The 25,180-nt window shown below is 41.9% G+C and overlaps 2 protein-coding genes across 3 annotated transcripts in view; both read left to right on the forward strand.

Moving 5' to 3' along the window:
- The first annotated feature begins 54 nt into the window (after nt 1-54).
- On the forward strand, nt 55-3,923 carry LOC141514553 (uncharacterized). 2 transcript variants are annotated; one of them, XM_074225472.1, is made up of 3 exons: nt 55-1,726; nt 2,086-2,190; nt 3,582-3,923. In XM_074225472.1, exons 1-3 carry the CDS (start codon nt 1,404-1,406, stop codon nt 3,757-3,759), a joined length of 606 nt encoding a protein of 201 aa, XP_074081573.1. In that variant the 5' UTR covers nt 55-1,403; the 3' UTR covers nt 3,760-3,923. The 2 variants fall into 2 exon arrangements, with proteins under 2 accessions (XP_074081573.1, XP_074081572.1); XM_074225471.1 differs by having other exon boundaries at nt 2,086-3,923.
- A 7,342-nt stretch (nt 3,924-11,265) lies between these two features.
- The window catches only part of ACAP1 (ArfGAP with coiled-coil, ankyrin repeat and PH domains 1), a 33,411-nt gene continuing 19,496 nt past the window's right edge, over nt 11,266-25,180 (forward strand). Inside the window, exons 1-18 of the mRNA XM_074225474.1 lie at nt 11,266-11,529; nt 12,137-12,194; nt 13,019-13,138; nt 13,860-13,913; nt 14,003-14,061; nt 14,389-14,572; nt 15,083-15,127; nt 15,768-15,863; nt 16,206-16,280; nt 16,368-16,477; nt 16,938-16,989; nt 17,154-17,254; nt 17,784-17,901; nt 19,095-19,312; nt 20,696-20,765; nt 20,926-21,020; nt 21,279-21,448; nt 22,211-22,383. Coding sequence (XP_074081575.1) covers nt 11,477-11,529; nt 12,137-12,194; nt 13,019-13,138; nt 13,860-13,913; nt 14,003-14,061; nt 14,389-14,572; nt 15,083-15,127; nt 15,768-15,863; nt 16,206-16,280; nt 16,368-16,477; nt 16,938-16,989; nt 17,154-17,254; nt 17,784-17,901; nt 19,095-19,312; nt 20,696-20,765; nt 20,926-21,020; nt 21,279-21,448; nt 22,211-22,383 — 1,851 coding nt within the window. The 5' untranslated portion in view covers nt 11,266-11,476. The remainder of the gene's footprint in view (nt 11,530-12,136; nt 12,195-13,018; nt 13,139-13,859; nt 13,914-14,002; nt 14,062-14,388; nt 14,573-15,082; nt 15,128-15,767; nt 15,864-16,205; nt 16,281-16,367; nt 16,478-16,937; nt 16,990-17,153; nt 17,255-17,783; nt 17,902-19,094; nt 19,313-20,695; nt 20,766-20,925; nt 21,021-21,278; nt 21,449-22,210; nt 22,384-25,180) is intronic.

Below are 25,180 nucleotides of genomic sequence, written 5' to 3' on the forward strand. Positions count from 1 at the left end.
GCCAAGGGGAAGACGGGAGGCGGCGGGTCGCTTTACGGCACCGCCGGGGACCAGGCCGGGCCCGCCCCCTGGAGCCGGGGGAGGGAGCCGGCCCGGAGGCGGAAGGCGCCAGAGGCGGGTGGGGCGCGCAGGCGCGGACGACGCCGTCGCGCAGCGTGCTTTACGGCACGGCGGTGGCGTTCCTTTGCGACAGGACTGGCGCCCCGGAGGCCTTCTCCCAGCCCGGGCTGAGGGAGCTTGGCTCTATGGCGGAGGGCGCGAGCCGCCTTAGCACTTGGAGTGCGAGGCCGTGGAACACTCCGACCGCTGGCGAGGGGAGGGGAGGGGAGGCCGCGGAAACACCGCTTTGACTAGGCCTTTATGGCCCGACCCCCAAGCCTACGCCATCACGGCCAGCAGCTGGGAGAAGTTCCTAGGCTGCGTGGAGAAAAGTTGCCTAGCAACACGGAAGGCAAGAGGCTGCTTTACGTCCGAACGGCGCTGGTTCGCTGTGGCTTTACAGCAGCCGGGAAGCCCCAGGCGGGGAGTCCCTGAGCGAGCCGAGCGTCCCTCGGTTCGGCCAAGAAATAATTCCTTACCGAAGGCGGCGGCTCTCTAGGTCCGATGCATCCTGTTGCTTTACTTCACTTGACCCCTTGTTACGCTGTCTTTGCTTTCCTGTCCCAGGTGAAGCCTTAAGGCTTCGCTCGCGGGACTCTTCCCAGCTCCAAACTGCGCTTACCTGGAGATACCTTGCTACAGTAGCTCCTAGGCAATGCAGCGGCTACCTTTCCCCTAAATTCTCTGCTCTAATCTAGACCCAGATCCACAGAAATACCCTCTCCCATGGCCAGAATCTTCTTCCTTACATCTCCCATCGAGAATGGGATTGAAGACCGGTTTTTAACATGAAATAAAGTATGCCAAACTGTCTCGGTAGCCACACCAACGGATAATCAAAAAGCCGGACGTGAATCTGCATAAGGATTATTACGGGGGGACGGCTTTGAGTTTAGCAAGTTCAACCTTCACCATCCCTACACGCTCCAATTTAACTTTTTTTTTTGCAAGGCAGATGGGGTTAGGTAATGAGTGTCTGAGGCTGGATTTGAACTCAGGTACGCCTGAACTCCAGGGCCGGTGCTCTATCCACTGCGCCACCTATCCGTCCCCCCCCCCCCCCCACGCTCCAATTTAATAGATTTTACTAACACACACAAAAACTGAAGTTGGGAAAGGAGAAATGACCTTACCTAATGTCAAAAACTTAGTTCCATCGAGGCTAATGTCAAAACTTAAATTAGTTTAATTTTGCAGACAACCAAAGGTTAAACCTCTACCACTTCACCAAAAGGCCAAGAATTCCCTGTTTCTCCAACAATCCCACCCCTCACTGGCTAGGGGAACATTCGTATGACGTCACAATGGCGAAAGCCCGCCTCCTCAGAGTCCAAGTTCTGCGATTGGCCAGGTTGGGCAGGGAGGACTTGGACACGCAGAAAAGGGGTGCTGGGGTGGCGGAAAGAGGGGGCGACTGGGAAGGAGCTGAGGCCCGGGACTCCCCCCGCTTCCGCTCCCCCAGTGGGAAGGCCCCGGGGCAAGAGGAAAGAGCGGCCCCTGGGGAGAGGGCGGGCCGGGGCCCAACAGGGGCAGAGGCTGGCATGCAGGGCGGGGCACCGCGCACTGATGAGGGCATCCTGAAGAACCCGGGCTCCATCCTGGTGCAGGCAGTGCCCGATGGCGGAAAGTGAGAGAGCGGCCGGGAGAAGAGGGGGCCCCCCGAGGTGGGCTGGGACCCCTGCGGGGGCCACACCCTTGGGGATTCCTGGAAGATTAAAGAGCTAGGAAAGGAGTGAGGGAAGCGAAGGATCGAGGGACTTAGAGTTGGAAAGAAAGCGATTTTAGATATCTAGTCCAGCTTCGGTTAAGAAAATTGAGACACAAACTTTGCCCAAGCTGCCAATTTGAGACTTGGAAATCTTCCCACCAGAAAGCGCCTCCTCCGTCTATAGTTGCCCAGGTCTCTTCGCAGCTGACTAGGGAAATAGGGCACAAAACTTCTGGAGGGGTTTTCAGGGGTGTCCTCTCGTTCCTATTCCAATCCAGGACGTCCCAACACTGGGACGAAATGAATATCTTGGCCACATCCCATCCATTGGGCAAAGACTATGGACTCATGAAGGAGGATGAGCCAAGCACGCCCTACCACAGGTCACATGCACCAAAGTACATGGAAAGCAGTACACAGACATTGGTTGTGACAGGCTTCACATCATCCTTTTGCCCAAGGTCCCCTCCTACCCCTAGGGCTTCAGACTTCAGACCCCACCAGTCACTAGAGGTTGGGGGAGGGTTCATCTGGATGGACAGAATCTTGTTGGAGTCTTGTTTCTCCCCAAGGGCACTCACTTCCCTTCCCTGCCATATCCCACATCCTTAGCCTGGAAGACAGTGATGAGGATCTGAGAGTGGGAACCTCACAAGCAGTGTCACCTGAATGCTTGCTGAGAGGGGGGGGCTCCCCATCCTCAGCTCTCCTTGATGAAGGACCCAGGCGAGTCTGGCCAGCACCCAGGGTTCCATATAATGGAAGAAACAAAACTCAACTCCCATCAGACTCTGACAAAAAGGAGAGTCATTTACCCTACTGGGAGTTGTAGCTTTCTCTCCCCTGGGAGAGTCCCTCTGTCACCACCACCACTCCCATTCCCCTTCCCTCCTTCCAGGGCCCCCAGCGCCTTGTTCCCCTTCCCCCAGGCTTGCATCATTGAACTGCTTTTGTCCCAAAGTTCTTAACTTTGTAGATAACACGAACACAGGCTCCAAGGACAAGTTAACATCTAAAAAAAAGTGAGGCTTTCTGACAAGGGCTGGGATGGGTTCTGCGGCTCAATTACTGGCCCCAAGGGCTTAGTCCTCTGACATTCCACAGTGCAGAAAGATTTTGAATGCCAGCATAAGGCTCATTATGATGAGGGAAAATACCTCAAAAAACTCAGAAACTAACTGCACAGGATGAAGAAGTTAAATCTCTCTAGGTCTCACAAGAAATAGTTGACCAACTTAAACTCTGTGGAAGAAACCCAGATCCGAGTTGTTTGTAGGGTTGAGTAGGAAGGAAAGAATGGGAGGAGGCTGTTTTTAAAAGTAAGGGAGGAAGTAGAGTAAGGGATAGCTGAGATTGATCAAGAATTACAGTATAAGAGCAGTCTTAGAGGCTAACCAGTGTTACTCTCAGAACCTTATGTGAGTTATAATATCAGGTTATCATCCCTCACTTCTTGATGACCCCCACTACCACCACCACAGAAGATATAGAGAAGACCTTTAGGGGAAAGACAGAGAAAGCCTAGGTACCCAGGCCTGAGTCCAAGTCTCAGTCTCCAAAGGCAAAAGGGGAGGGGGTGTTAATAAGTGTATTCCATATAAGATAGAGAAAATAGGGATGGGCAAATAGGAAGTAGAGAAGGCAAGAAGTTGAAACACGCATGAGTATGGAGGTAGTATCCATTCTTAAAGCATACTCCAATTCCCTGCTATATAGAAATTAGTTGAGCGTGTGTTTATTGAGGATTATGATTCTTCCCCTTCCTCCCTTTTAGTCTCCTCTCAAAGATTAGGTTCTCCTATAAAGTTCTGTGGGGAAGAGATTCTGGGCAGAGAAATGAGTCCAATGTTCCTCATCTCCTACACCATAGAGGAGCTAAACAGTGTGAGGAAATAAGGACCTGGGGGTGTGGGAAGAGACTTCCTAATGAAGAGGGAGAAAGATTGCACTGAAGGGTTGGCACGAACATCATAAAATGGGGGAATTAATGAAACTTTGTTGTTATTCAGTCTCGTTTGACTCTTTGTAACCCTATTTGGGATTTTCTTGGCAAAGATGCTGGAGTGGCTTACCATTTTCTTCCCCAGTTCATTTTACAGATAAGAAACTGAGGCAAACAGGGTGAAGTGACTTGCTCAAGTCACACAAGCTAGTAACAGCTAGTATCTAAAGCCAGATTTGAATTTGGGAAGATGACTTCAGGCCTGGTACTCTGTTGTACTATTTAGCTTCCCCTAAATGAGATAGATGAATGATTGAAGTTAAATGTTTTAAGACTTGGGACCTCCCAAGGTGGGAGGTGGGCAGTAAGTAGAATGACAAGAAAAGAAAGGGGGTGGGGGAAAGGGGGAAAAATACAGAGGGAAGCTAGCATGGAGGGCAATAAAGAATTAGTAATCATAACTTTCAATGTGAATGGGATGAACTCTCCCTTAAAATGTAAGCAAATAGCAGAGTGGATTAAAAACCAGAATCCTACAATATGCTGTTTACAAGAAACTCATTTGAAGCAGAGAGATACATATAGAGTAAAGGTAAAAGGTTGGAGTGAAATATTTTGCTTCAGCTGAAGTAAAAAAAGCAGGGGTAGCAATCCTTATCTCAGACAAAGCAGCAGCAAAAATAGATAGCGTTAAAACAGATAAGGAAGGAAACTTTATCCTCCTAAAAGGTACCATAGACAATAAAGTTATTTCAGTACTGAATAGATATGCACCCTATGGGACAGCACCCAAATTCTTAGAGGAGAAGCTGAAAGAACTACAGGAAGACATAAACAGCAAAACTCTACTAGTGGGAGACCTCAACCTCCCACTATCAGATCTAGATGAATCGAATCATAAAATAAACAAGAAAGAAGTTAAGGAGGTAAATAGATTGTTAGAAAAATTAGATAGGGTAGACTTATAGAGGAAACTGAATGGGGATAGAAAGGAATATACCTTTTTCTCTGCAGTACATGGAACTTTTACAAAAATTGACCAAGTACTAGGGCATAAAAACCTAATGATCAACTGCAGAAAGGCAGAAATAGTGAATACATCTTTCTCAAATCACAATGCAATAAAAGTCATATGCAATATTGGGCCAAAGAGATATAGACCCAGAACAAATTGGAAACTGAATTAACCTCATCTTAAAAAATGAGTGGACCAAAAAACAAATTATAGAAAGAATTAACCATTTTATCCTAGATAATGATAATAATGAAACAACATACCAAAACCTATGGCATTCATTCAAAGCGACTCTCAGGGGATATAGTATAGCTTTAAATGCTTACATGAATAAATTGGAGAAAGAGGAAATCAATGAACTAAACATGCAACTAAAAAAATTAGAGAAAGAACAAATCAAAAATCCCCAATTAAATACTAAATTAGAAATTCTAAAAATTAAAGGAGAAATGGATAAAATGGTAAGCAAAAAAACTATTGAATTAATAAAACCAAAAGTTGGTATTATGAAAAAACCAATAAAATTGATAAACCTCTGTTCAATTTGATTAAAAAAAAAGAAAACCAAATTGCTAGTATCATAAATGATAAAGGTAAACACCACCAATGAGGAGGAAATTAAAGTAATAATTTGAAATTATTTTGCCCAACTCTATGCCAATAAGTTTGATAATCTAAGTGAAATGGATGAATATTTACAAAAATATAAATTTCCCAGATTAAATGAAGAAGAGATTAAATACCTAAACAACCCTATCTCAGAAAAAGAAATTCAACAACCTATCATTGAACTCCCTAAGAAAAAATCTCCAGGACCTAATGGATTCACAAGTGAATTCTACCAAACATTTAAGGAACAATTGGTTCCAATTCTATAATAAACTCTTTGGAAAAATAGGGAAAGATGGAACTCTGCCTAACTCTTTCTATGAAACCAATATGGTGCTGTTACCTAAACTAGGAAGAGTTAAAACAGAGAAAGAAAATTATAGACCTATCTCCCTGATGAATATAGATGCAAAAATCTTAAAATCTTAAAAATGATTACAACAAGTTATCACTAGGATAATACATTATGATCAAATAGGATTTATTCCAGCAATGCAGGGTTGGTTCAATATTAGGAAAACTGTTAGTATACTCAATTATATCAACAACAAACCTATCAGAAATTATATGATCATATCAATAGATGCAGAAAAAGCTTTTGACAAAATACAGCACCCATTCCTACTAAAAACACTAGAGAGTGTAGGAATGAATGGGCTATTCCTTAGAATAATTAGCAGTATCTATCTGAAACCATCAACAAGCATTATATTCAATGGGGAGAGGCTAGAAGCATTCCCAATAAGATCAGGGGTGAAACAAGGGTGCCCATTATCACCACTGCTATTCAGTATTGTATTAGAAATGTTAGCTTCAGCAATTAGAGAAGAAAAAGAAATGGAAGGAATTAGAATTGGGAAGGAAGAGACAAAACTCTCACTCTTTGCAGATGACATGATGGTCTACCTAGAGAATCCCAAGAAATCATCCAAAAAACTACTGGAAACAATTAGCAATTTTAGCAAAGTTGCAGGTTATAAAATAAACCCTCATAAATCCTCAACTTTTCTATATATGTCTAGCAAGATACAGCAGGAAGAGCTAGAAAGAGAAATCCCATTCAAAGTAACCTCAGACAATATAAAATACTTGGGAATCTATTTGCCAAGACAGACTCAGAATCTTTTGAAAACAATTATAAAACACTTCTCACACAAATTAAATCAGATTTAAATAACTGGGCAAATATCAACTGCTCATGGATAGGGAGAGCTAATATAATAAAAATGACAATTCTACCAAAACTAAACTATCTGTTTAGTGCCCTACCAATCAAAATTCCAAAAAATTAATGAGTTAGAAAAAATTGTAAGTAAATTCATATGGAGAAATAAAAAGTCAAGAATTTCCAGGAGCTTAATGAAAAAAAGTGCAAAAGAAGGTGGCTTAGCCCTACCTGATTTAAAATTATATTATAAAGCATCAGTCATCAAAACTGGTATTCTCTAAGAAATAGAGTGGTGGACCAGTGGAATAGACTAGGTGTAAAAGCAGGAGAGGATTATAGTAATCTGCAGGCATTGGGATAAAAACTCCCTCTTTGATAAAAACTGCTGGGATAATTGGAAGTTAGTATGGAAGAAACTTAGATTAGACCAACACCTAACACCCTTTACCAAGGATAAGATCCAAATGGTTACAATACTTAGACATAAACAATACTATAAGCAAATTAGAAGATCAAGGACTAGATCTATGGAAAGGGGAGCAGTTTATGACTAAGGAAGAGTTGGAGAAAATCAAAAGACAATTAGATGATTTCCATTACATTAAATTAAAAAGCGCTTGCACAGATAAAACCACTGTAACCAAGATCAAAAGAAATGTAGTAAATTGGGAAACAATCTTTACAACTAATGATTCTGACAAAGGACTCATTTCTAAAATATACAGAGAACTGAGTCATATTTTTAAGACAAAAAGCCATTCCCCAATTGACAAATGGTCAAAGGATATACAAAGGTAATTTACAGATGAGATCAAAGCAATCTATAGTCATATGAAAAATTGCTCTAAATCAGTATTAGAGAAATGCAAATTAAAGCTTCTCTGAGGTACCACCTCACACCTCTCAGATTGGCCAATATGACCAGAAAGGATAATGATAATTGTTGGAAGGGTTGTGAGAAATCTGGGACACTATTACACTGTTGGTGGAGCTGTGAACTCATCCAACCTTTCTGGAGAGCTATTTGGAACTATGCCCAAAGGGCAACAAAAATGTGCATACCCTTTGACCTAGCAATACCACTACTGGGTCTATACCCTGAAGAGATGATGAAAAAGGGTAAAAACATCACTTGTACAAAAATATTTATAGCAGCCCTGTTTGTGGTGGCAAAGAATTGGAAATCAAGTAAATGTCCTTCAATTGGGGAATGGCTTAGCAAACTGTGGTATATGTATGTCATGGAACACTATTGTTCTATTAGAAACCAGGAGGGACAGGATTTTAGGGAAGCCTGGAGGGATTTGCATGAACTGATGCTGAGTGAGATGAGCAGAACCAGAAAAACACTGTACACCCTAACAGCAACATGGGAGTGATGTTCAACCTTGAAGGACTTGCTCATTCCATCAGTGCAACAATCGGAAACAATTTTGGGCTGTCTGCAAAGGAGAGTGCCATCTGTATCCAGATAAGGAGCTGTGGAGTTTGAACAAAGTTCAAGGACTATTCCCTTTAATTTAGAAAAAAACATATCTTATTGTCTGATCTTGTTACCTCTTAGACTTCTTGTCTCTTCTTTAAGGATATGATTTCTCTCTCATCCCACCCAATTCGGATCAAGGTACAACATGGAAACAAAGTAAAGACTGACAGAGTGCTTTCTGTGGGGGGGGGGGGAGGGAAGTAAGATGGAGGGGAATTGTAAAACTCAAATAGTATCTTTAATAAAAATAAATTTAAAAAAAGAAAAGAAAGGGGGTGACCAGAAGTCTTGATTTACCTAAGAAAGAATCTTCAAGATACCCCTGATGGGGGGAGCCATGCCTTGCCCCAGTCCCCATCAGAGAGTGAGTTTGATTGACGTTGGAAGGAATATTACAGCAAAGGGACATACCTGTAGGTGTCAATACCCACAGATCTGGAAGAGGATACAAAGAACAGAAAGATGGTGACGCAGCCCCAAGTTGTGGGAGGAGTGGAATAGGAGTCAGGAGGATCAATAATTTTTAGTACCAGCTCTGGTACTGACTTGCTCTGTATTTGACCTTCAAGTCCATTTTATAATCTGGGCCTCAGTTTTGTCATGTATAAAGAGGTTAGACTTAGTGTTACCTGTGAGGTCTCTTCTAGCTTTAAAACTTTATAATTGTTAGGGATAGGGTATAGGTGGGAGGGGTGAGGAGGGAGTGTTCTTTCACTCTATGTGCAGATGAGGGAAGTAAGCTTGTGGACCAGGTGGAGATAGTGACTTAGGGAGTCAGGTGACTGCTTTCCAATATCTGACCTTCAGGGTACTTATAGGCACCTCTGGATGGACCTGGGTGATAGAGAATCCCCTGACCTTCCGGGGAGTTCACCTGCTTGGTCTTGCTGGGCAAGCACCCAATGGAGAACAGAAGGCTACAGAGAAACCTCTGACTATCACTGTAACAGTCTCAGCCTGGTGAAGGGGCCCATGACACCACCTTTCCCCAGGGAATCTTTCAGTGATTCCCTAGGCTTCCAAACAGCTCTGTTTTCTAAGATTTCCCCATATATGCCCATTGATGCTTTCTACCTCAGTCCTCTGCCTGCTAAGTTCCTTTATGATATCCATTTGAGGAGTCTTCCCATTCTCACCACTACCAGCACCTCACAACGTGCATTTGTAGATGGTGCAGTGCGTAGATTGTGAACTAGACCTGGAATCAAGAAAGACCTGAATTCAGCTTTGTCCTCGAATACTAGGTGTGTTGTGACCCTGGGCAAGTCACTTAACCTCTGTTTGCCTTCTGTTTTCTCAATTTTAAAATGGGAATAACAGTTCTGAGTTATAGAGAGAATCAAATGAGATATATGAAAAGTACTTAGGCAAGTTCTGGGGACACAACAGATATTCTATAAATACTTATTCCTTTCTCCTTCCCTTGGCAAGATTGAATAATAACTTTAGTGGGTTATTTGGGAGACTTTGAGTTTTCCCTTTGACATGAACATTTGTTAGTATACAAAATAAATAAGAAACATTAGATTGAGGTTTCTGCCAGTAAACATGTAGGCATTTATAAAAAAAAAAATTTAAAAATGTTCCTTGGTTTCCACCCCTCCTTTTTTTATCTCCCTTACAGAGATATGTATTGAGTTTTAATTTAAAAATAAAAAGATAACTTTTCCAAAATATTTAAAGCCAACAGCAATATTATTGATAAATGAGAGCATGAATGTCATTTGTGTTTTAATCCTAAAACATGGAAATCATTTATAATATATTCCACTTTGTAATCCGTTCCTCAACTGTTTTAACCTTAGACATCTTGCCAACCTTTAGTCCCACCTCTATTCCTTCCCTTCTTTCAATCAACTAAGAATCCTTCCCAGACCTTCCCAGTTATACTTTTCCATATCCTTCTAAGTTCCATCCCCTCTTTCCCTTCCCATAGAAGGTTTGATTTTTCTGCTGACAACTTCCCAGGCACAACCCTAACCCAGAAGCACAATGGGTCCCCTGTGATGTCTGGCTGGTGTCACTGGCTGGTAATCAAGGAACTGAACTGGAAGAGTACAGGATTCCAAAAAAAGATGCTGGGGATAGTCGGGGGCCCCAGGCCTTAATGAAGGCATGAGTCACAGGGCAATGTTGGGCCTGGGATATATTGGGAGGTAGACAGGGGAACAAAGGCTGCAAGTTAAACTGGGGTGGGGGCACTGGTAACTTACTTTTTCATTGCATGAGAGCCTTTTCCAACCCAATGTGTATAAGATGTGAAAATGTCTTATAAAACAGTAAACAGAAAACTTAAGAAAACTGAGTTGCTGGAAAGAGCAAGAAAACTCAGATTCATGTCTGAGGATTGGCTCTCCCTAGATACAGGCCCTTGCATAAGTTCCTTCATTTCTGGTCCTAAATTTCTCCACTTGTAAAGGGGGAATAATTATATACTACCTATCATAGTGTGACCAAAATAAATAATGAATGTAAAAGTAGCTTGTGAGTATAATGGAACTCTCTAAAATGTAACATAAGAATAACAATAGAAAAAGTTGAAGATGGAAGCTTTCCTCTCTCCTTCATACCTTGGGAGCCATTCTGTTCAGTAATGTATGTATTTCCATTGCTCCTTTGCAAATGCTTGGCTGCAAGGTACATTCTGTTCCCTACTCCATCCCCAATAACTCTCTCCAACCTTAATCTCCTCCCCCCCATGATTCTGCCCACCCTACAGATGAGACACTTCGTCTACACTGGAGTCAGGAGGAGAACACTGGTCAATGGAAGATGTAGCAGACTCGGGAACCTGGGAAAGAGGGGGAGGGGGAGACACTACAGACACCCCATCTCCCCAGGCCATGGCCACACACAGAGATCGACAATAAAGACAAAGGGGAGTCAGGAGTCCAGGTGCATGGAATTCAATGAAATAGCATGGGTGCTGGGCAATAAGAAAATGATGGGAGAGCAGGGAGGGATTTTGGAAGAAGTATGGAAGGGAAAACATGGGGTTGTGCAAAAGGGTTCAGGACGATGAGATATAATGATAACATGAAATTGGAAAATCTAGAAATAAAACAGACTTAGAGGAGAAATTGTGGGAGCAGTAACAGAAAAACAGATCAGAATAAAGGACACAAACTCAGGGATCTGGGGAAGGAAGCAACTTATGGGGCAGACACCCTGGAAGGGGTGGGACCAGCTACTTCTCTGATCTCAGACCTCCTCCATTGACCGCAGGCCCCACCTTCTGCCACTCCTAGTCAATTCTGACCCGTAGGGCGAGAACCTCTTCATTTGTAGCCCCTTCTTTCCCCTGGGGTTAAAGAATCTTCTCCCCCATAGTCCTTCTTGCCCCAGATTTTTCCTCCTTAAACATCATCCCCTTCCTCCCCTCTGGGGGAGAGTCTTCTCTGTCTACTTGCACCCCAGAGAGAGAGTTAGCCCTCTTCACAGCACCCAAGATGACCATCAAACTTGACTTTGAGGAGTGTCTAAAGGACTCACCCCGATTCCGGTAAGTGTGTACATGTGTCAAGGGTTAGTGTGAGGGAAATGCTGGAAAGGACAGGGCAGGAGAAAGATGGTATACCAAGTGAATTCCTGTACCACTTTCTGAACATCCTATTTCATGTAAACAGGGCTGAAAAGGGAAGAGGATAGGGGCCAAAATGGGGGCTTCCCTGACTCTTGACATTCCACCCTATGGGCCCCATTTGTCTGTTTCTGTCTTCCTAATCTCTATAATTTGTCATTCTTCTCTTTTCTCTCTCTGAGCTCCCTCCCCCATCACCTGCTTTCTGGGGTGGTTATGAATTTCCTGTGCTTACCACATCCACCCTTCACTTGATCCTTCCTGCTATGGCCTTACCCACTGTCTATCAAAGCACCCAAGTTTTTTTTTTTCCAGTTTTCTCCAGACTCTGTAGAGAATATAGATTTTTATGAGATCACCAAGCCCTTAATCTCAATTTTTACAGTGAAGGAAATTGAGACCAAGAGAGGAAAAATTATTTACATAATTCTTTTCTTGTCCAACCTTTCCTATCTTCCCCATAGCATGACTATGGTGGTTGGCAGGATGTGAATTCAGGCCTTGAACTTCATGATCTCTTCTTTCCTAGGGCTTCCATTGAGCTGGTGGAATCAGATGTATCAGAATTGGAGAATCGTCTAGAGAAGGTGATCATAAAGTCAGAAGGAACTGAGTCAGAGAAAGGGGTTCTAGAGAGATGAGGGAAGATTGAGGGGAAAAAAACAAGTGTTTACTGAGTGTATATACTATGTACAGGGCCCCAAGCTAAGACAAAAAGCTCACATTTCTATAGCTCTTTAAAATTTACAAAATGTTTCATTTTCAACATTTTGAAATAGTTTGGCATAATTATTATACCTCATTTTAAAGATGGGGAAAATGAGGTATAGATAAATTAGGTCACTTACCAAAGGTCACAGAGGTAGTAAATGGTAGAGATTTAAACCTGGAGCTTTCCAACTCTTAAGTCCAGTGTTCTTTCCTCAATTAAAAAAAGTCTATCTGTGCTCTGAGGAATTCTTTGTTCTTTTAAGGGAATATAAGATTGGTACACGAAACTTAGAAAACAGTCAAGATAATACCAGTGCTCTCTAGAAGTTCATAGAAGTTCCCCTCAGAGAGATCCCTTTGGACCACACTGGGCTGAAAAACTTTCTTGGTGGAACCAAAGCTGGGCTTTGAAAGGAAGGTAGAATTTTGGTACATGAAGATGAGTTGGAGACAGGCTGAGAAAGCTAGAAAATAATGTGTGAACAAAAAAGTCAAGATCTCAATGCAAATGCAGAAACAATGAGGAGGTTGGCCTAGTTGCCACATCATGAGACATGTAGGATGATTGGTGAGATCTGAAGGAAGATGATCTAGAGATCCCACTTGGGGAGGGAAGAAAGTGAAAAAGCATAGCCTAAAGATGAATAGATTTTAGGAGCCTCAAGTTGGATCTTTATGACTATCTTTTTCTCCTCCCCAGCTCCTCAAACTTGGTTCTAGCCTATTGGAGAGTGGGCGCCATTATCTTGCTACTTGTAGAGCCTTCATCACTGGCATTCAGGAACTCTCAAACCTGGGTCCCCCAGAGCCCATGATGAGTGTAAGTCCCAAAGACATGGCATCAGAAGGGAAGGAGGGATTGAAAGCCTAAAACTGTAGCTCAGAGTTTCTTTGTGGAGAAGAGTTATCATGGGAGTAAAGGGGTTGAAGAAGGAGAAAAAACCTGAAGAATTAGATTGTAGAGACTTCTTAAAATGGGAAGACAGCACATGGAATCAAGGAGTAGTTAGGAGAGGAAAGTGGACTAAAAAAGAAGTCAGAGACTCCAGTCAAGATGCAGAGTTTATTTAAGGAATGCAATTTTGAGGAATAATGAATACAATGAATATATAGTATCATCTCAAAATTGTACATCTTCCAAGCTGAGAAGCTTGTAAGGTCTAGGCTAGAGTTTTCTATATTAACTTGCCACACATTACTTTGGACTTGGAAGTAACCTCACCTTGAGGATAAATGGAAATCTGGGAACAAAATGTGGAGGGGGAGATTAGGTATGCAAAAACTGTCATGTACATATGTTTAATACAGACATTTCATTTAACATTTAGTGGAAAGGATATCACTAGCAGTAGCATTTCCTTAAAGAGGAACTCCACTGTTCTTCACTGGATTTGAAAAGTACTAATCTAATTCTACTCCTCCCCTCTTCCACACAAATTTATTAAGCTTGGAGATAAAGGGCAAAGGTCAGGGACAGAGTGTAGTTGTCTATTTCTAGGGATGTATTTCACTGGACTCTCACTTATCTTACTTTCTTTTAGGAGTGCCTGGACAAATTTACAGAGAGCCTGAGTCACAAAATCAATTGCCATGAAGTGAGTGGGGTGGGGGTAGAGGCAGAGAAAAAAAAAATCTCTCTTTTTAATGTCCGAGTTTCAAGCCCTAATCACCTGCTTTCTACTAGGATCTCTTGAATGCTACCCAACAGACACTGAAGCAACAGATCCAGAGTTTTGTGAAGGAGTAAGGTTTTTGTTTTTGTTTTTTTAAACATCTACAGTCATGTTAAGTCTTTTCATTTGCCTAGTTCCCTATCTTCTTTTGCCCTACTCCTCAGGGACATCTCCTCTTTGAAGGGAAGACTCAATAAAGCTAACATCACATAGCCTCCACACATAGTCCCAAATTTTGAAGGAGCCAAGACCTTCTCCATTTCTAATCATATCCCAGGAGCCTCTTTTTTAGAAATAGTTTAAGAGTATGTGAAGAGGTCTCTTCTAATCTTATGTCCTCCATGATTGCTTTTGAAGACTTGTAGTAAGAGTCTCCTAGCCTTCATTTCTCTTTTAGGAGCCTCCGTGGTTTCTGGGAAGCCCGAAGAGAGTTTTGGAGAGGGGCAGAATCCCTGGAGGCAGCTCTCAGTCACAATGCAGAAGTCCCCCGGCGCCGGGCCCATGAAGCAGAAGAAGCCATGACTACATTGAAGACTGTCAGAGCAAGCTACCAAGGGCGGGCATTGGACTACGTGCTTCAGGTGACATTCCCTCCTCTTCCCCCCTTCTCCCACCAATGTGATTGGGGATTAGCAATGCTGCAGGCCCAGTGTGAAAGAGTAGGAGTCTGAGAATCAAAGAGGTGGGAATGACATTAAAGATATGAGGACTGGGGCGGCTAGGTGGCATAGTGGATAAAGCACCGGCCTTGGAGTCAGGAGTACCTGGGTTCAAATCCGGTCTCAGACACTTAATAATTACCTAGCTGTGTGGCCTTGGGCAAGCCACTTAACCCCATTTGCCTTGCAAAAAAAAAAAAACCAAAATAAAAGATAGGATTGAGGGGAGTCATATACCATGGACCTCAGTTTCCTTAATTCCTCAACTGAGTAGGTTTCTCAGTACCATTCTGGCTCTTGACATTCTCTTGATTTTGTGTTTGTGGGATAGTTCTGGGAATTAGAGGATTTTTGCTCTCTGCAAACCCCACTGCCACCACCCCAGTGCTCTCGAGTTGTCAGGAAGATTGGTCTTATCTCTGTGTTTCTTAGATCAATGTGATCCAGGACAAGAGGAAGTTTGACATCATGGAGTTTGTAAGTTGGAGCAATAGGGTTTTGGGAAGATGGGGGTGGGATGGACAGGTGAGAGATTGAGGCAACCTCATTCTATGTGAGAATAAGCAACTGATAGAGAATAGCAACAAAACAATGAAAAACAGAGACAGAAGAAGAGCAAAGAGCTGTCAACACATACCAAGTTTTCCTCTCACCCTTGCCCCCTGCATCCCTCTGAGACACAAACATATCTTTTGCTGAACTTGTGATTCAGTTGTCATTGCCCAGATCTTTGTCAATCTCTGCCCAATAACTCAAAACAACTTTCAGCACAGCATACTTTATCATGCACAAAAAACATTCCCCTTGACTCTTACAACACAGGTGATAAATGACAAAAGCAGGGAAAAGCCAATCAGGTAAATAAAATTCATAGTTACCACTTAGTCCTCTACTTCTTTTCAATATACTTGGCTTTTGTATGAAGACTGGTTTAGGGAACATTAACTCAAAATGTTCTGACTCTCCATGTTTTATAAGCCATCTACTTATAACAACAGGGTAAGATGGTAGTGCCTTCATTAAGGTGATTTATAGGAAGCCATTGCCTTTAAGATCTCACAACTCAACGGCTCTAATTCCTTGACTGTATATTTCCCTCCTCCCTCTCTCCTCCAAGGTACTTCGATTGGTGGAAGCTCAGGCAATATACTTCCAGTTGGGTCATGAAGAACTGAATGGGTTAGGAGTCTATCACAAAGAACTGGGGGCCCAGGTGAGAAATGTCTGGCTGTTAGGAGAAGTAGGGTTAAGAAACTGAGGGTGAGGGGAGGGTTTTTTTTGGTGTGGGGGAGAAGTTTCCAGGGCAAATGTAAAAGGCTGAAGTGTGGGGTAGAGGAATTTTTACAAAAGTAACTGCTAGGTTTTGCCTTGCTTAAAAAAAAAGTAATCGACACAAGTATGTATTAGAAGTATGTATTGTCAGGCTGTGACCTCAGGGTGTGAGGTCCTCCTTCCAGACTTTCTCCTTTCCTCATGCTCACTTTGTCCCCACTCCCCAGGGATGATGGGAAGTTAGTAACTACAGCTGTGATTCCTTTCCACTTTTTACTTCCAGTTGCACAAACTTGTCCTGGAGTCTGCACGGGAAAAAAGAGACATGGAACAGAGACATGTGCTGCTGAAGGAGCAGGTGAAGAATCATAGAATGGGGGTGGGAAAGTTTCTGTTCTCTGACTATCAAGTCCATTGGCCCATTATCCTATATTATATTTTCCAGGAATTAAATGGAGAGGAACCTGAACCAGGTCTGAAGGAAGGACCAGGAGGACTGGTGATGGAAGGACACCTTTTCAAAAGGGCTAGTAATGCCTTCAAGACATGGAGCAGGTGAGATCACTGCTATCATTCCCTTTCTCCTCCCCCTATCACCATCCCTTTACAAATGCATTGGCTCTGCTAAATTCTACACCAAGCTTTCCTATGGATTCACTTTAGGTTTTGACCAGTTATTATCCCTCTTTGGTCTCAGTTTCCTCCTCTATAGGATAAAGGATTTAGATTAGTGATCTCTAAAGGCCTATGATTCTTTGATTTTAACCTTGCTGGGTGATTTCACCCATGTCATGCCTATTTCTTCTCCTTGTGCAAGCAAGCGATTGTTTCTCCTCATTTTTCTCTTCCCCCAAGTATTTCTCCATGCCCCCTTTAGTCCTCTGTTCAGGTATACTGAGTTTAAAAAAAAAGAACTATCTCATGTTCTCCCATTTATTTAGTTCTTCTAGTGCCTTCCCCTTCCCACTTATCTCTATCCCATCCACTCCATCTCACTCTAAGTTCCCCATCCCAGACGCTGGTTCACCATTCAGAACAACCAGTTGGTTTATCAGAAGAGATACAAGGTGAGTAGCAGTGTTTGGGAACCTAAAACACACAAGGGTCTCTGAAAGGGATAGAATCTGAGGGGTCGGAATTGGCTAGATGATGGCGTCCTTGGTTTCAGGGTGGGCAGAAGAGGCATAAGATGATGGTTGGCAGACCACATACCTGATTTTACATTCCTCAGGATCCTATGACTGTGGTTGTGGACGATCTTCGACTGTGCACAGTGAAACTTTGCCCTGATTCTGAAAGAAGATTCTGCTTTGAAGTTGTCTCCCCCAGCAAGTGAGGGATAGGGGGGTGGACTGGAGTGGGGAGGAGAGGTTAGAAAAAACCCTTTTAAACTCAGTTATCAGAGTTAACATTTGTACATACCCCCTCTCACCTCACCCTACCCATTACCTGAGTCTTAAGTTTTTGGTTCTTGATACTTACTAGTGATATGATCTTCAGCTTCCTTTAAGGTAAAAAGGAGACAACATTTGTACTATTTACTTCATGGGAGTATTGTATAAATATTACTTTGTAAACACAAATTAACCCTCTAAATTCAGGAATGCCAGACCTGGAGTCAGGAAGACGCCTCTTCCTGAGTTCAAGTTTGACCTCAGAAGCTTACTAGTTGTGTTTCTCCGGGCACATTACTTCACCCTGTTTGTCTTAGTTTCATCATCTGCAAAATTAACTGGAGAAGGAATGGCAAACCACTCTTGTATCTTTGCCAAGAAAACCCCAAATGAGGTCACAAAGAGTTGGACCCAAATGGCAATCATTCTATGTCCTATCCCTGTAACCTCCTTTCTTCCCTCCCTAGGTCCTGCCTCCTCCAGGCAGACTCAGAGCAGCTTCTTCAACTGTGGGTCAGTGCTGTGCAAAGCAGCATTGCCACTGCCTTCAGTCAGGCCCAGGAGGAGAGGGGCTCTTTGGACCAGGTGGGTGAGCAGGGACATGACAATGAAGGGAAACATGGTATTATGTAATAGAGGAAAAAAATACCCACTTGATTCTTAGTTAAAAGATCTAGATTTGAATCTCACTTAATAGCATAAGACATTCAATAAATTAATTCCTCCAGTCCTGTCACCTCATCTATAAAATACAATACACCCTATTGTCTGCTATCAAGCTACACCAGATCACAGACAATCTGTAGGTGCAGCATCACCTCAAATTTGAAGCTCATGGATCGTTAGCAATGTTTCCTTTTATTAGACCAACCAGAAGGGACAAGTTAATTCAGAGCAAAACATTTACTTCAACAGCTAGGTGGTGCAGTGGAGAGAGTGTTGGGCCTAGAGTCAGGAAGACTCATTTTCCTAGTTTCAAATCTGGCCTCAGACACTTAATAGTTGAGTAACTTCACCCTGTTTGCCTGTTTCCTTATTTGCAAAATAAACTGAAGAAGGGAAGGGCAAACCACGAAGAATCAGGACTGGACAGCAAAACAAATGAAGTGACAAGAACTCTTCCCTCACTCACCCAATGCAGACAGAAATATATTATCTCACCTCTGAAGTGTAACTGCCTATGTCTTCAAGGCCTACAAATGTGTTACTCTGCTGGGCACCTCATGCTCTTCCACTAGACACCTCTTTGGGCCATCCACTTTTCTTTGTTATCATCTGCTGGATTATATGTGACTAGTGAGCTGCTCCTCTTGAGAGCCACATCGAACCCCTTTTAGGTTAGGATTAACTCTACTCTTTTAATTTACTCTATTCCTCAGTCCCCTCCTCCCTTTTCTTGGTCTTAATTCATTGCTTGTTATATTGAAACTAATGTTGAGATTGTTTTCACCTAATCCTTTGCTATCCTCCCCATGCCATTGTTCTAAGCAATTCTTAGGGATTGTGAGCATTATCATTTGTTGAGCTTTGCAGGTGTTCTGGTCAACACAATCTTTGATCTCTATACACTCTAGATTTCAAACCTCCAATAGTTCTGTCTCACCTGAAAGTATTTTTAAGCTTCAAAGTCTATGTAAATGTGAATCATAGTTACTCATCCAGGGCAAGGAGAGACTGGGAGGGAAATAGAGGGAGTCTGACTAGTCTTAATCTTTTTATTAATCATAAACCCTCTAAGGGTTTGGTGGGGTCTCTTCTGATGTGTCTTTTTCTTGCAGAGCCCTTCTCACTCAGCATCAGGCTTGGCCTCCACCTTGGCTTCTGGAGGAGCATCCAGAGGGACAGGCCGAGGGTCCAGTGTGGCAGGACGTGTGGCAGCCCAGGTACAGAGTGTGGAAGGGAATGCCCAGTGCTGTGATTGCCGGGAACCTGCACCAGAATGGGCAAGCATCAATCTTGGTGTGACCCTCTGCATCCAATGCTCTGGAATCCACAGGTTACAGCTCTTATCTCATAAATTTATCTAGAGTAACTCCTGCAGACCTCCTCCCTACTCTTAACACATTTCCTGTTTATACTATGGAATATCCTACTTACCCGATCCCTAAATTCTTTATATATGCCCTTTGGAAGCCCCATGGCACCCCCTTGGTCTATTAGACCAGTGAGCATCATTCCCTAGAGTGTAAAAAAACCATAAACCATAAGATGTCAAAAGTGAAAAGAATCACTGGGATCTTGTTGCTTACAATTCCCCAAATAGTTGGGTAGCAGAACAATTGGAAACTTGAAATCTGTTGACAAAATTCATAAATGCTAGTCTGGTTAGGAGTATCTGAGAGTTTGGACTAAAGAGGAAAGATCTAGGAAAATGGAGAAACAAAATAGATAGCATAATACCCATTTTTTTATAACAAAAAACTGGCTACATGTAAAAATGAATTAGATACAAGAATTTCCCATTTAATATTGTTGAGTGAAAAAATTACTGTAGTAGACATATTTTTACAGAGATTCCATTCACATCACAGAGAACGCCAGCATTCCAAAGAACACAAGGAAATGCTGATCTTGTCCAACCCCCTCATTTTATAGAGGAAGAAATTGAGACACAGAGATGCCTTCCCCATATAATAAACCCTTCTCTCCATTTTCCTTCTTGAGTTTAGTGTTTTTCCCCCCACCTTCACCCCTTTATCAAACCCCAGTTTTCCATCCTCAGACTCTCTGTGTATTTACCTCTTCTACAGACTGAGGACTGAAGGCAAGAGGGTTTGTATTAAACAGGATTGTTAGGTAAACCAGAGCCTACCCCTCACAAGAGGATGAGTTTGAGGGAACAAAGGAAGGAAAATGATGACTGTAAAGGAGCTCAGCTTCCCTAAAATGAAGAGGAGAAAAATTAAGAGAAGAATGTAAGATGAAATAATAGCAGCACTTAGCTTCTCAAGTCCTAGTTTAGCTACTACCATCCTGTCTCACTCTCAGATCATTGATGTTCACCAGACTTTTCTTACAGATCTACTAGGTGCAAAAAGGGGAGACAATCAGAGGAGGAAAAGAGAGTCTCTGCCTCTGAGAATCTTATAGTTGATCTAGCAATAAAACCCCAAAGGGTCATACTGCATGATTTTCTCCTGTTTTCAAAGCCATTTCCAAATAATTTCTCAACACAAGGCACAGAACCTCTAATAACCAAGGTTTGGTGGAGGTTTAATCTCCATACCTTCTAATATCCCAAAGAGGCTTGACTAGGGGATATATGAGTGTACCTATTCAAATGCTTTTTCCCTCCTTCATGAACTCTCTACCAAATCTGTTCCTTTAAATCTACAATGACCCTGACTGATCTTGTCCTTTGCTTGTCCCTCCTATACAGAAGTCTAGGAGTTCATTTCTCCAAAGTCCGATCTCTGACCCTTGATTCCTGGGAGCCTGAACTGGTGAAGGTGATTTACAATACAGCTAGAAAAGAGTTGGGGTACTAGTGGAGTAACTAAACAGAGGGGGCAGAGAAACTTTCAGTAGCTTGGGGTATGTGGGTACGGATACTGGAGGACCTTGGATGGTATCTGCAATTTCATGCACTCTCTCCACCATTCCTCGAAGCTGATGTGTGAGTTGGGGAACGTTGTCATAAACCAAATCTATGAAGCTCGACTACAGGAAATGTCTGTGAAGAAACCTGGTCCAACCTGTTCCCGGTAAGGGGTAGGGGGTGGGGGTTTTGTGAAGAGAGAAAGGAATAAGCAGACATTAAAAACAGAGCTTTAGTTGTCCAGGCTTGCCTGGGGCTGAGTGACCCTGGTGGGGGAGAACTGATGTATTGAAGGTTTGAACTGGAAGAGGGATCCTGAGAAAGGAAAACATTTGAGAAGATTAGGAGCTCTAGAACTGGAGGAGAAAATTAAACCATTTCATCCTTTCCTCTTCTATTATACTCCCCCTCTATCCCAAATAAGGCAGGAGAAGGAGGCATGGATTCATGCCAAATATGTGGAGAAGAAATTTCTGACCAAGTTGCCTGTGGTCAGGGGACGAAAAGTGGGACGAGGTCACTCACGAGGGCAGCCTCCACTGCCCCCTAAACCCCAGCTTCCACCCCGACCGGGGAGCCTGGGGGCCAAATCAGGTATGTATACAAATGAACCAGAAGGGATTTTTAAATCTTGGTGGGGAGACATTTCAAACTGTTGCTATGGGCACTATGAGGAGACTACTATCAGTGATGCTCTGTTTCTGACATTGATCCTCAATAGGACAATGAGATTGTAAGGCCAAAACAAAGGGAGAAAAGTTTAAAATGTTTAACTATTACATTGTACGTCCTAGATAGTAAAAGACTGGAGACACTACTCAGAAGTTGGGTTTGGCAGAATGGAAAGGATTTGGAGAGAGGTAAAGAGTAGATTGGGAGTATGAGAAGATATTTTAAATAGAAATGGTGTCAGCAAAGACAGAAGAGTGGGCATGGTTGCTAACCCTTATAAATTCATGAGACCAGCCTCATCGGATCAGAAGGATGATATTCTTCTGTCTGCAGAAGGACATAAAGTAGGAGAGGTTATCTGGGTTAGGATATCCTTAAACTAGGTTAAGGAGTTAGGATAGGGTCATGCTATTCAACCCCCCACTTCCAACCTTGTATACTTTTGCTAACCATGACTTTAGAAGTTCTTTGAATTTCTAAACACCCTCCCATCTACTTCCCCTAAGGGACTTAGACTCAGGCACTTGAACCTGAACTTCTGCATTCCCCGACTATAAATCCCAGAAGACTCCCCCATAATTTAGCCTTGATCTATCTTCATGCCGTGCTATCATTTCTAGGTCAGGGCATGGAGGGCCAGAGGTGAGGCACACATCTCCACACTAATGGTTAAACTCCCAACAGTGCTCCCCTCTGGTGACTTGGGATGCTTACACCCTGGGGCCTTGTTATTCTGGGCTGCTGGGCCACCCCCATCTCTTCCCACCATGGCTGATGCCCTTGCCCATGGAGCTGATGTCAACTGGGTAAATGGGGCCCAGGAAAATGCAACTCCACTCATCCAGGCCACATCTTCGGTGAGAAGCCCTTTGATTCTTCTCTCTCCTGTCTGAATTTTCCTTTTCCTCCATTCCAACCCAATTCCATTTCTATATTGTTTCCCTCCCTTCCCCAATCCTGCCTCTTTTTTGAACCCTGTTTCTCCCAAATCTTTGTCTCCCTCTTGCTTCAATTCCTTCCTTATCCCCTGTGATGGGGAAATGAGAGATCCAGAAGTGCTCTGGGAATAGTGATTGTGTGGCTTTGCAGAAGTGGGGGAGAGAATAAACATTTATATAATGTACCAGTCACTTTGCAAACATTTCTCATTTGATTTTCACAAGCACACTAGGAGATAGGTGCTATTATTATCTGTATTTTACAGTTGAGGACACTGAGGCACTAAGTTACTTTCTCAGATCATATAGCTAGTGTCTAAAACTATATTGAACTCAGATCTTCCTGACTCTCTTTAACTATTATGTCCACCTAGCTGACTCAGGAAAGGGGAACAAGCATTTATTAAATACCTGCTATGTGCTAGACCCTATAGACAATGTACTAAATTTAATCTCATTCAGTCCTCACAACAGGTAGGTGCTATTATTATCCTTCTTTGATAGTTGAGGAAATATGACTTTGTCAAAGATGATTTTGAGCCTTGTTATTTGAGAGGGCTATTGGTACTATTGATAGGAATGGAAGAGTTGAGAGAGGATTAAATTTTGAGGAGAGATGCTGAACTCACTTTGAAAATGCTGAATTTGAGGTGACTTGCCCACAGACAGACAGCTATTGATGTATGTGTCTGAAATTCAAGGGAGAAATAATTGCTAGATGTATGACTTTGGGAGTGTCTCCTACATGAGTGATCATTACAGCCTTGAAATTATCAATGTAGAGCCTTGAGAGAAAAGAATAAGAATCTTGGTAACACCCAAGCAGCAAGTTAAACCAGTGAAGAAGACCAATAAGGTGTGGTCAAGAGGAGAAGCCAGTGTCTTAGAAGCCCAGGGATGGGGAGAAGGGATAATTAAATGTTGACTGATGTTGAGAGGTCAAGAAGGATAAAAAAATGAAAGAAGACAGAGAAGGCTTAGCAATTAAGATAGCACAGTTAACTTCAGAGAGCAATTTGAATTGCATGGTCAGAAGCTAGATTATTAGGGAGCTGAGGAGAGGAAGTACAGGCAGGAAGTACAGGCTGCTTGGTTTTGGGGTTTTTATTTTTATTTTTTTTGCTTTTGACAAATTTTGTAACAGTTTGTTAAAATGAGTGAACACCTTGTAAATTAGTGACAATACTATCTAGTATTTTTAATTATTCATTTAAACAGTTGCAAATTAGTTAATATCATTTAAATAGCTTTTTTTTTAAGGTGTTTGCTAGGCAATGGGGTTAAATGGCTTGCCCAAGGTCACACAGTGTCTGAGGCCGGATTTGAACTCAGGTATTCCTGACTCCAGGGCTGGTGCTCTATCCACTGGGCAACCTAGCCGCCCCTTAAATAGCTTTTAATATTTTATTTAAATAGTAATGGTACCTATGGGTTTTTTTTTTATTAGCTTTGTTCATTTGGTATCATCTCATTTAGATTAATGATACTCTGCTTTCCTTATGATTTAGTAATATACTATTGTATTAAATTACCTTGATATATTTAATCTTTCTCCAGTTATTAGGTTCATGATTTGTTTTTAAGCTATACTAGCACAAGTAGAGCTGCTCTGAATATTTTCATAGAGATTAATCCTTTCTTGTCAACAACTTCCTGGGGGTGGGGGATAAAGCCACTGGCAAGATCACTGAATCAAAGAATTTGATTGAAAGTCTGTTAATTTTTCTTGCTTTATCTAAATTGTTTTCCAAAGTAGTTGGACTAATTTTCACAGACCCAACATCAATCAAATATTGTTGCCTGCTTTCCCAAATCCATGTAAACACTGAACTTGTTCATATCTCTGATAATTTTTGTTTCATGGGTATATGATAATACCTTGGGCATTTCAGGGTGATATCTTCTGGGTAAAACAACCCTAGAGTTGTTTTAATTTGCACTTGTCTATTATCCATGTTGAAGATATTTTTAAATTTAATTTTTTTAATTAAAATTCTATTTTCTTTTCCTCCTACCATTCTTTCCTATTGAGAGAGAAAAAGGAAATAAAAATTCTTGTAATGAATATGAATAGTCAAAAAGATTTACTGACTTGATCATGTTCAAAAAGTATATGTCTTGAATCTGAATCCTAAATCCCATCACTTCTTTTAGGAGGTGAATGACATGTTTCATCATGAGTCCTTATCATGAGGCATCATGGTTGATCAGAGTTCCTAAGTCTTTCAAAGTTATTTGTCTTTATAATGCTATATAAATTATCCTGATTCTGCTCAATTTACATTGCTATCAGTTCATACTAGTCTTCACAAATTTCTCTGAAGTCATTCCCTTCATAATTTATTATAGCACAATTGTATTCTATTACATTTCCTTAACATCATAAAAGAACTATAAATATTGTTTTCATATATATATATATATATATATACATATATATATATATATATATATACACACACACACAGGTCCTTTTCTTCTTCCTTTGATCTCTTTGGGGTAATTTTCAAAACTTTTAGATGATTATTGTATACATTCTTTCTTTTAAAAGTAAATCCAAAAAAAAAAACATAGACACCATTACTATTTAAATAAAATATTAAAAGCTATTTATCCTTTTCCTCTTCCTTTGATCTCTTTGGGGTGATTTTCAAAACTTTTAGATAGTTATTGTATGCATTTCTTCTTTTAAATACTGCTTGTTAATATTCTTTGA

Source organism: Macrotis lagotis, chromosome 2, assembly GCF_037893015.1.
Source record: "Macrotis lagotis isolate mMagLag1 chromosome 2, bilby.v1.9.chrom.fasta, whole genome shotgun sequence".
Taxonomy (NCBI): domain Eukaryota; kingdom Metazoa; phylum Chordata; class Mammalia; order Peramelemorphia; family Peramelidae; genus Macrotis; species Macrotis lagotis.